The sequence below is a fragment of the Pterocles gutturalis genome, unplaced genomic scaffold (genome assembly GCF_000699245.1).
Source record: "Pterocles gutturalis isolate BGI_N339 unplaced genomic scaffold, ASM69924v1 scaffold12270, whole genome shotgun sequence".
Lineage (NCBI taxonomy): Eukaryota > Metazoa > Chordata > Aves > Pterocliformes > Pteroclidae > Pterocles > Pterocles gutturalis.
The window spans coordinates 28,870-40,852 of record NW_010140921.1 but is presented as its reverse complement, the minus strand read 5'-3'; the positions used below and the strand labels follow the sequence as shown (position 1 = coordinate 40,852).

At 46.4% G+C, this 11,983-nt stretch overlaps 1 protein-coding gene across 1 annotated transcript in view; it reads left to right on the top strand.

Moving 5' to 3' along the window:
* Positions 1–10,760: 10,760 nt before the first annotated feature.
* SLC7A14 (solute carrier family 7, member 14) overlaps positions 10,761–11,983 on the top strand; it is a 14,129-nt gene continuing 12,906 nt past the window's right edge. Inside the window, exon 1 of the mRNA XM_010083855.1 lies at positions 10,761–11,064. Within this exon, the coding sequence (XP_010082157.1) occupies positions 10,761–11,064 (304 nt within the window). The remainder of the gene's footprint in view (positions 11,065–11,983) is intronic.

The window sequence follows — 11,983 nt, the reverse complement described above, 5'->3', positions numbered from 1 at the left end:
CTGAACCCATTAAGCCACCCACAGTGTAAATGGGAGCAGATTCCAAGTTAGATCCACAAGCCCCAGAGGTTCCTAAAATGTTTTTCATTTACAAGTGATGAGATGTAGCTAAGCAGTGGTTGTCAGCTAGAAACTGCCTTCTAGTACCAAGCAGTTTTTCTCTCGTATATGTTTCCTTGGCTCATCAAATAGCAGCCTTGCCTCTAGACCATGGAGTCATCAGCACAGGGCTGGGTGCTCCAGCTGATGTTGATGGTGCCACCACAGCCCATCCCTTTCTGTCACCAGGCTGGAACATCCCTAGGAGAAAGCTCTTTTTTTTCCCCTGTAATAAAACTGTCAGAGCAAAGCCCAGGCACTTACAACACAAAACCAGCGAGGTGGAGCCACGCAGCACATGACTCTGTTGTTTCTGCCTGGCAATTGTATCAATAATTTACTGAAAGACATGATACCATAAATTAAATCTACCAGGCAGGTCAACAGAAGAAGAAGAGCTTTTGTGGCACAGGTTTTTCAGGCACCACTTTCTAATTCTGAGAGGACAGAGTTACAGGATCAAATTAGGGAAATGGGTTACTGCTGCCATGCTGCAAGTGTCTGTGGGGGTATCTGTGTCAAAACTTTAGGTAAATGTCTAAAAAACCCAATGCATGGGTTTGAGGGCAGCTCCTCTCAGCAGCCACCACTCTTGCTCGTTGGTGACCATGACCCAAGTTGGTGCTTTGGTCTCCTCTCCTGCAGGTCCTCAGCTCCCTGAGTGCAGGCTGGGTCTTACTCAACAAAGTTATTTAAACCTGAGGATGGAGCCACCCTGCTGTGTTTAGGTGCCACTTGCACATCTGGGCACGTTCCACCTACAGCGACACAATTAAAACTTATCTTTAAGCATGTGCTCAAGAATATTATTGAACTGGGTCTTAATGAGGAGCCTGTTAAGTTGCAGTAAATGAGCAACTGTTCATTTACTAGTGCCCAGCAATGCCAGGGTGGCCTCTAGGCAGGATTTGGACACCCTAGTCTGGTAGTGAAGAAAATGTATGCTTCTCCTGCTTGTCCTTCATCCTCAGTCAGGAACAGGCAGAAGGCATTGGTGTCAGGTCTCATGCTGCTCCAGACCTGCAGTGAGATGCTTGGGAAGCATCTGAGTACCTGAGTGCCTTGTCTAAGGCACCTGGGCAGCATCAGGTGTGCGCCACTCATTAACCAGCTGTGGGAGCAACAGGGACCAGGAGATGTGCCATTAATAACCAGAGTCACCAGCTCTGCACAAATTTCAGGAATGTGTCAGGTTCCTTTGGCTGAGAGCTCCAGCACAAACAAGAGCTACAGCAATAAGATTTCAGTGCCTACATTCTCTGCTCTTAACTGTGTGTGGGCACACCAGCAGAGTTGTGCTTGCTAGGCAGGGCAGCACGCTGTGGGGTGATGCTGCTTCCCAGAGCTGGGAGACAAGATGTGCTGCCTTGGTGAAAGAGGTTGGGGTTGGGGTCTCACCAGTAAGGGAAGCTAAGAGCACGTATGCAATTCGTCCAGGGCTTCAATGGCAAGCAAATTTTAAGCTAAAGGGAATCCTGTTTGCTTGTGCTGATTCCCTCGCTACACAAGGACGTCTCTGGGCAGTGTGTGTGCATCACTCCGGAATACTATAATACCCTAATTTTTATGCTATTAGCATTTTAAGAACACATCATTCTTCATTTAATTCTGCTTCACTGATTTAGTCATAGATGTGCATTTGTATCTCAATTACTGGGAAATGTCAAAAGCCCTCATGCTACAACACCAAGCATTACTCGCGCTACACGGCTCTTACGTGTTGCGGTGTGTTTGCCTGACTGATGATGATAAATGACTAAACACAGAAAATCTATCTTAAATCATCTTCTTTGATCAACTTGTGCTCACATTACTCATGTAATAGGTTGCGTTGAAAGGCAGGAGGATTACTCATGTAAGACAAGGGGGTTTTTGTCCTAGTGAATAACAAGAATAAGCAGACAAACATGTAATAAAAGCAGCAGGAGCTGCTATTTGCTTCCTTGGAAGTGCATTGTATCTACCTCACACTTCTGTTGAGGAATTTAGTGACACAGGCTACAACCAGCCAAATTTCCCCGCAGCTCCAGGCTCCTTTTTTCATATGCAAAACCCCCATTGATTTGCATATACTACTCGTGCTTCTTCTGGAGCCCTTAGTAGGCTCGGGATTGAAGAATCTGTCTTTCCAGCTTGTTCTGAGGAAAGTATTTCTTTGAGAACCTCTCCTGCATTAATGAGCTGATAGCCAAAATCATGGAAACAGGGCAGTGAGGCATAATCAATTACACTTGTGTAACTGCTGATGGAACACGATAACTAATTAATGAGACCATGGGCACAGACAAAAGAGAAATCCATTTGAAAAATCAGCAAGAGTTGAACCATGTTTGTAAGCCTGATGTGTTTACAGAGTAAAAGACCAGTTCAGGCTCCTACTAAATTATTACAGAAAGCCGGAAAGACTGCTGATAAGCGAGAGTCAGCCTTGAGAGCAAAAAAATCCAGTTTCTTAGTGGGGAATAAAGGAATCTCTATAGAACAAGAAATCTTCAAAATAAAAGTAGAGACTTAAAAATAGTGAATTTTCAGATCCTGTGTTTGATACACAGGTAATTTCTTTTTCTGGTTTGGATGACAAAGCCAAAGTGTTAAATCGGTACTTTACTGAAAGAGTTAATTTGTGGTTTTGCCACTGCAATTCCAAATGCTACCCAGAAATGAAATAAGTTGTCATAATGATGCATCAGCCAGAGCCTCACAACGGCAAAAATCCATTTTGTTTAGAGAGCCTCACACATTAATAAATAACCCATTCTGTGAATTTTATCCAATGAAAAAACCTCTCATGGCTGGCCTGGAGCAAACCGTAATGACTTTCATTCTGTAGTGTAAAAGTATGGATCCACAGGGGAAAGGAAAAGAAAGCACAATCCAGTAATTACAGAGATTTCCTCCTGCATGTTGTTAAAGCAAAGCCAGTTTTTAAATGAGTATAATTCCAGAAGAGACGGGCTGGTAACCCAGGTCTGAACATTTCAGTGACACTGATGAAGCCCTTGTCCACCCAACAGTGATATTCGTTACAAAAAACATGCATCTCATCAAAGCAGTAATTACTGAAAGTAAAACCCAATACCCCAAAATAGGAAAAAGCCCAGAGCCGCAAACACAAGGCTGCAACCACCCTGCCGATGCCAACAGCAACTGTATGCTAGAACCATATCCACCTAGCACTGCAAACGGGTAACTTGCTGCCATCCGGAGAAGGTTCCACACTATCAAGAAGATGTCTTTTTCCTCTTGTGACAGCTCAGAGACTGGACCTGCTACGATCAAAAGCAGAGGGAAGGTTGCAGAAGTACGTGCCAGCATATGAGATGAATCTGGGCTCCTGGGCACCCTGCTTGCAGGGTTTTAAACACCTGGATTTCAGAGGTCAGCACGTTAGCCTTTGAAACAGTCCAAGTAACCAGACCTGTGAGCACAGCTTCCTTTCAGAGTTTCATTTGTTTGACCGTGCCGTGGCTTGTGACGGCAAAAGGATGGGGGAGGCTCTATCTCATAGCTGTGAGAATTGGTATAAATATCTGTGCTTCAAATGCAAAAATCACACAGTCGCCAGAAATGAGCGTTTGTAGGTGCATAGAGCCACAAGGGTCCTTCTGCAGAAGACCATGAGCAGGTACAAAAGCGATATTGTTTTCAACGACATATGGCAAGAGGAGCGTTAGTAGTTTTTAGCATGGTTTCTCTTCTGCTTCCTTAGAAAACCCGATGGAATTAACCACTCATGCACTTCTGTAGGGTAGCTACTTTTTCAGTTTTACTGATGAAGAAGCAAATTTACCAGTTTTACGTGGTTCCATCACTCTCATAGAGGAAGCCTACTGGAGCAGTTCCAAGTAGTTCCTGGTTCCCATCTCCTGCTCAGCTCACCCATCTATTGATTTGCCATTTCCCTGCATTAGCAGTATCATTACAATTTTTAAGGCTTTTTACTTTGCCATCTCAAGACAACAATGACCAACTAGACCTTTCTGAAAATGTGCAAATTGATTATACCTCTTCCTCCGTAATTCTCTCTCTCTCTCTATTTTTTTTCCTCTTCTGGTGATTAAATAGCTTTTTTGCAAACACAAATGGAGCCCTTCATGCATATTGCATTACTTACAGGTCGGCACTCACAGACTGTTGTATCTGTCACAAGTTCCCTGTGCTTGGTCCTACGCCACTCTACACCGTGGGGAATCATTGGTACCTGGACAAAAAGGGCAGAAAATTTGTGGAAAACCAAAACACCAGGCACAGGACTGATTTCTACAGGCACAAGTGAGAAGGACAGCAAAAAATCTGGTGTCTTTGGGAGGTGGATTTACTAAGGAGAGGGGATGTGCCTGCAGGGATGCCCACAAGCATCTCGGAAAGGGCGAACAGTGCATTTTGGTTTCCATCCCCTGCAGGCTGTAAGAGCCATAGGTGCTACCTCCAAATGCATCCAGCCTCTAGGAAGGAGGAAAACACCAATTCCTTCAGCCCCAGAGCTGTTTCTCACTAATCTGATGCTCTAGAGGATCCCAAGGGACCCTGACAGCCTGGACCAACCGCTTGTGAGGTTGGCATGTCATTAACCCTGGCAAAGCTTAGAACAACTCAATATCAAGGGATCTGCTGGCCTTTACTGTGACCAGCTACAATTTCACCTCTGAATATGTTACTTCAGCTCCCACCTATTCCTCATCATCCAAGCAGGAAGATAACGTTCAGCCACCTCAACCTGCTCGTTGCTCACTTTCGTGGACATGCTGCCCAAAGATCAATGCTAAAATATTGAATTAGCTATTTAACTTAAGATATGGGACCCACCCACTGCAAGACAAAAAGGAGGCTTGACATCCTCCCTCTGCCTTTTCCTTGGTTATTCAGGCAGCCCGGTCTCTCCCCAGAGACCACAGCAGGTCATCCAGCATACTGTATCACCCCTCTGAAGGCTGGAGAGGGGCAAAAAGGGTAATCTCTATGTACATGCTAATTATTTTACTAGATTACATGTCTGTGCTCTTTTGACTCGTTCTTGCACTAGAGACTAGAATACAAAGTTCTAGGACTCCTGGGGGCTGGCTCTGAATGTGTGGCAACCTTGCCTTATGTCTTTGGTCAAATTAAATATTTCCACTTTCATTTTACTTACTTGTCAAAAGAAGATAGTGATGTTTAACCATCTGACAGCAGTGCTAACATTGGTAAAGCACTTAAAATAATTAGCACTTAAAATAATACAGGTGGAAATACCACAGAAAAGTGCTGTTCAACCCCTCCACTTCCATTTTGCTACAAAGACATAGGAAAAAACCAATCCCTGAACCCTTTTTTTTTTTTTTTAATTGATGCAAAATAGAAACTTGGTCTTAAACCTGAAATAGATCGCTAGTTTAATTTAATGAGAATTTTAGTTTAAATTAACCACAGCTCCACTTGAATTGCTCAAGCAGAGGTAAAAATGGAAAGATTAAAAATAAAAAGAGCCCAAAATTAATAGCAAAGGCACAAGGCCAGACTGCTGAAGCTGGACCCACGTGAGGGGTGCCGGGACCAGCCCTGGCTCTTGGCTCTGTGCCTGGCTTTTAAATCCCTTTAAGGAGGGCTGACGGTGCAGACGGAGCCAGCTTTTACAGTGGCAGCCCAGCTGGGGATCAACACTGTAAAAACAAGCACATAACTCCAAATTGAGTTGCATTCACAATGAAAACATGAATGTGACTAGCAGGGCCGGCAGAAAGCATCCCGCTGCTCGGCGCCAGCCAGAGGTACTGCCTGACTCCCGCCATGCGGCATCGCATCGCTGACGTCATTTCTCTCTGCTGTAGAAGCTGTAATGAAATTCAGTGTGCCTCTTCATACAAGTCCACCTAACTGTTACCGAGCTGGTAATTAAAAGGAAAAGGGAAGGAGGAGCAGGGAAGTCAGGCTAACACATTTCTTCCTCTTGTCCTTCATTTGGGGTTGCAGCAGGTTTGCTGCCAGGAGCCACCTTTTGCATCATCTCAAGCCACCTCTCACATCCCCTGGAGGCTTTTGGGCTCCCTTTCCCCCAGGGGATGCTGCAGCCCCTACACAGAGCAGGGAGGGTTTCTGAGGGCTGTTGCTCCTGCCCTGTAAACATCTCTGTCACTATTGCTGAGGTCCCCAGCAGGCACCGCCTCGGGGTTTGATAGGAACCTCCTTCTGTCCCACATTTCTGGAGTGCGTCTCCCCTCGGCAAGGAGGAAGGAGCTTTCCCCCATAAAAATGCCTGCAGCAAACTGGGTTCTGCTGTCCCCCATGCCAGGGCCACGCCAACCCAGCTGCTGCTGGGGCATCAGCCAGTTTTTCTCTGTAATAATTACTTCTGCGAGCCATGAAAACCAGAAGAAATCCAACCTTTTCCTCATAATGAGTGCCCCTACCTAGCTTTCCATCAATACACCAACAGGAGGTCTCTTTTTTCATTTGTCACCATCAATGTTCTGTTTCTTGTTGCATTCCCAGCATTTTTTAATAGAGGTCTTTGCTTAAGGATACCCCTATGGACTCCTGGACGGAGGGGAGTCATTAAGGGAAAAATCAAATAAGTCACCCCAAAGCCCAGACGGGGTGTGGGGAAGCTGGAGCTGTGGGGGGGGATGAGGATGAGCGATGCTGGGGGCACTGTGCTGCATCTCACCAGCACAGGGCAGCCAGCAGAAAAAAGCTTCACATCAGGAATAAATTTGTCACCGACCCAGACACTAAGGAGGATCCATGCCTGTAGATACCTAGACCTCTCCTTCTGACTTGATTGCTGTTTTTGTTAATTTACCCTAATGAAGAAGAGTGTTTCAGTACAAACAGGGGTTGCTAACGAGCACGCAATGGCAGCAGCAAGCGCCAGCTGGGGAGGTGGCAGCCGGGGAAAACCCACCCAGGCTGTCTGATGATGGAGAGCTGCACAGCTCCGAAACTGCCTGCAGCTCCCTGAGTGGGGCTTGCCCCCTCCAAACCACAGCTACCTTCAGCTTCCCAAGTTTATAATGAGGAGAGCAGATAAAAAACCACAGATTAAAACTCTCCTTCCTTCTCACTGTGTGCTTCTAGCTAGCTGGGGTTAGTGGAGCAGAGCAAAAGCAAGCTGGCTCCACCCCATGTACACAGTTACCATCCATGAGCTATTTTTTTCGTGGTTCCAAATGGAATGAAAGGATGTTTTCCAAGCTAAAGAGCAGCAATATGCTGATCTCACTGAAACATCTGCAACAGTTTCAAATGATCCCTTTAACTGAATATAGCAGCAATTATAGAGTTATTGCATTTCAGATGTTTTGGAGGTTTGGGGTCTTCTTTCCATGGTGACTTAGAAAGGGCTGTATGAATTGCAGGGCTACGTCGGGCTGCTGTGCAGGAGGACTCAGTCCCAGCCAAGCGCCAGGAAGCTGGAACAGCTCAGGACTCTGAATCTGAGCACATCACACATCCATGAGCCAGTTCCTGCTTTAAATTTAAACCATTTAAAATATTTAAGTTCTTTTTATTATTTTAGCAGTTTAAAATTATTCTTCTCAAGGCGCCAAGCGCCAGGAAGCTGGAACAGCTCAGGACTCTGAATCTGAGCACATCACACATCCATGAGCCAGTTCCTGCTTTAAATTTAAACCATTTAAGTTCTTTTTACTATTTTAGCAGTTTAAAATTATTCCTCTCAAGGCTGCCATGTCTTCCATTGCAGTTCTTTGCAATGCTGGTGAGAAAGTTGTTTCTGTACCCTGATGAGCCTTGAGAGTGACCTGGGCTGCTGAATCACTCATGCTTGGCTCTTTTCAGTTTGGGGGACACACTAATTTTTCCAGTGTGGATGTGGACCCTCCAGCAAGACCTGAGCATATGCCACCCTTCCCAAACCCTTCATCAGCCACCCACGGACACGCAGACAAGACAATGAGAAATTGATGATCTCAAACTGCATCAGTCCCAACCCCCTTAAAACACAGGGCAGGTCTTCCTGTGCCAAAGCACAAAGCTGGTGATGGGACCAAGGGCCAGCCTGCAGTCTCAGCACCTCCATCCCACCCCATCCTACCTCTTCTGGTGGCCCAGCAGCTCCTCTATGACAAGCACAGCCTTCACAAAAGCATCCAGAAATGGTATAAAGCCATCAATAGACACAAATTGGCTCTTCCCCATGTTTATCTTTTCCCACCGTTAATCACCCAATTTTATTTGTCCAGCCTCAGCTTCCAGCCATTGATTCTCAGTATGCTTTTCCTTACAAGAGTTAGGAGCTGACTCGTCAGTATCTATTATTTTCACCTTGTGATGGGTTTTTGGCATGAGTGAACCAAGGACGGGTTCACTTGGGAAAGATATTTTCTTACAGTGCAGAGTACATGAGAAAACTGTGCAGAGATAAGAATGTCTAAGTTGTAACAGCTCAAAAACCAGACAGATACTTCTGCCCAGCTTCTTGGCTAGTTTAAGTCAATTTGGCACAAACATGAGTCTTTCAGATTCAACTAGGAGCATCCATAAAGTCGAAGGAAAATAATTAAATAAGGGATGGGAAGTGGTTGGGTGAAGTACAGCAAGACCTCCTTGCCAGCCCGTGCGTTAGAGACAGCGTGCTTTGGATAAGAGGAGGATGCATTTTGGGTGATGATCACTTCGCTCAGAGAAGTTATTTTCCCTGGGGCTGAAATGCAGCCCTGGCAAAGCAGAGCCACCCTGGAGGTGCCAGCACACGCTGCTCCAAGGACTGCTCTGCTTCATCCCAGCTGGCACAGCCCCACTGGGCTCTGGCTCAGCTGTCCCCTCCCAACACAAACCTTCATTTAAACCACAGAGCAAAACCTAACCCAAGCTCCAGCCTGTGCTGCAAACCAGCTGACTCCTTGAGCAACCCAAAAACCAAACCCAGTCTTTATTCTCAGCCCAAAGATGCACATTTGCTCAAGAGTGGTAACAATTTTTCCTTATCGTTATTCCTAGCTAGAACATCCAGCCTTTCAGCTCGTGGTTGCTCGAGGTGAAAAATCAGCACAATTTGAACTGTCATCAACCAAAACATGAAATGAATGCTGTGTTTTATTTAATAAATTCCAGCAACACAAGGCTGCCTGGTAGACACAATGTAATTTGTTTTGGACGTAAAGATGGAAAAATAATTGTTTTGTCTTCAAGGCAATTAAAAAAAATTTCAGTATTAACGGGAAAGAAGCAGCCAAGCTAAAATTCATATTTAATAGATTATTTTTCCTGTTCCCTTATATTAGCATGCAGACATTGTCAATTCTCACTATTTTGCTCAAAGTCAAGAAATCATCACATATCACTAGGAAGTCACTGCTGCTGGTATTAGGAGCTCATCTGAGAACTAAAAAGCACACAGAAAAGGGAGAGGGATGGGAAACGGCAGCTGCTAAATAGTTCTTGAAAATATGACCAAAGATAAAAAAGCACAGAAGGAGAAGGAGCAAAACAAGATAATTTCATTATTTTTAAGACAATCTCATGATTTGGAATCATAAGACAATTTTAAGACAGTGTTAAATCTTCTCCTCGCCTCCTCTCAGCTTGCCTTAACTACGCAGAAGCTGTACCCCAAAGCTTGTTGCAGTTACTCCAGAAAAATGTCTCCTAATTAAAAAAAAAAAAAAGAAAAAAAAGGTATTCCTAAAAGAGTATTTAAACAACTACAAAAATGAAGTGATAAATTGAACAAAGGAACCACACCAAGGGCTTTTTTTAACTACATGATTCACTGGGATCTGAACAAGCAGCATCCTTTAAAATTTTCCCCTTTCAGGTTCACCACTGTGATGGCAGCCCACCAAAAGAAAAAACAACCGGTATAGCCAGAATACTGTAAAAGTCACCTTCTATAGGACAAAAAAAAAAAATAAATAAATCACCTGTCCCTGTAATGGCCAGTTCATGGTGATCAAGCCCCATGGCCAACCGCAGCCCAGCACAGGCAGGCAGCAGTCTTAACATGCTGGATACAGGAGCAAAGCTACAGTCCCAGGCTTTCTTTTTCTGCAGCATGGGTGGAGCACAGCCATGTCCTGCAGAAGGTCCCATGTGGCAGGGCACAATGATGGTGGGCTGCCACAGCGATGGTGGGCTGCCACGTGGTACCAGCAGGAACATCCCCACTGCCGGGACATGCCATGGTGTTGCCAAGCTCAGAGCTGGGCTTGGTACCCGCCAAGACCCCAGGTGCCACGGTGGCTGCTAGCACCTCGCAGTTACATATCACCGTCTTCGCTTTTGGGAACAATTAAGCCACGTAACGGGCACTTGGAGGGTATCAGGTTCCTGCTGCTTATGGGGCTGTATTAATAACTGGGGCTAAAACCACACAGCAAACATAAAGGCAGGCAGAGCATCTCTGTTTTACAAAAGACTTGGGATGGAGAAGAGAGATTCATCCAAAGCAGCAGCATTGGGGAAAGCAAAGCTCCCCTCGGCCCCAAGCACAGTCTGGAGGCCAGCCAGAAACCAGCTCAGGGCCCCCTTTTGATTCCTCCACATAAGCACAACCCTCTTTCTTTGCTATTTCAGTTACAAACCATGTTGCAAATGCTTTTCCTCTCTCTCGCAGCCGTGCTGCCAGCGCAGGAGGGAACCGGGACACAGGGATGCAGCCGCAGCTGTGAGTGGGTGCTGCCAAAACCATCCGTGACCCACCTCCGTGGAGCCACACACTAGCCATGAGTGGCTTCTTCTCGCGCCTGGACCCACGGCGGGTGCCATGGGGGGCAGCGGGCCATGCCCTACGCACCCGCGTCCTGCGCACGAAGCCCGTGGAGTCAATGCTGGAGGGCACAGGGACCGCAGCTGCCCAGGGCAGCAGGCTGGCCAAGGTCCTCACCACCCTCGACCTCATCTCCCTCGGCGTCGGGAGCTGCGTGGGCACTGGCATGTACGTGGTGTCCGGCCTGGTGGCCAAGGAGATGGCAGGACCCGGGGTCATCGTTTCCTTCATCATCGCTGCTGTCGCCTCCATCTTGTCAGGTGGGTCGCGTGGGTGGGTTTTTTGAGGAACGCACCATCTCGTGCATCCTCTGGTTCCATTCGTGGGTGGATGCCTGGCAGGACCCACACTCAGCAGTGCAGGCTACGAGGAGGTGATGACTTCTCTAGAGACTAAAACACCCTTTCGCGTTGGGCTTATCCATGCGGTGCACCGTCCCTCATTGCCCAAATATCAGGCCAAACCTTGTAATGGGAGCCAGCAGCCCAAATGTAATTACCCTGATGAGCTGCTGACGGCTTCCCCAAGGATGGAGCCTGTGGTTAATGCATTTTAAAACACTCGTGAGAGTTTTGCAGAGCACGTCCCAGGCAGAGAGCACAGCCAAGCCACAGCATTGGAGCAAGAGCACAACGTGGCTGCGGGACCTCCTGTTTGAAGAGGAAAGATGTCGGTTTCTTGGGTAGCACCAGGGCCATCTGCTTTGGGCCATCTGCCATTGCTAACAGTTAAACAGTCTCTCAATTAGTTTTGGAGTTGATTTTATTGGCTCCTATTCACTCAGGATCACTCTTTGAGTTCCCAAATCAAAAACAACAAACAAATGCGCAGAGAGAGGAGAATTACATAATTTTAGTGAAAAGCCGGTGAATTCCACCTCCTCCATAGGAACCCAGCTGAGCATATGGCTCAAGCTGCGGTTTCCACATGAAGCCAGTACTGCTGGCGTTTGTCCTTTCCAGATCAGTGCTAACACGATGATGTGATGTTCCCACTCGCCCTGCTCAGGGGACTTTGCATGCTGTGTCAGTCTGGTATCCAGCTTTTAACTGTGGGTTGGATAAGGAAACTTGAGTAAATGGCAAAGGGATTTGCTAGAAGACAGGAACAGCAAACACAACAAAATGACCCAGCTCAGCTTCACAAGTCTCTGGATTTTCATAGCGGGAGGTGGAAGCA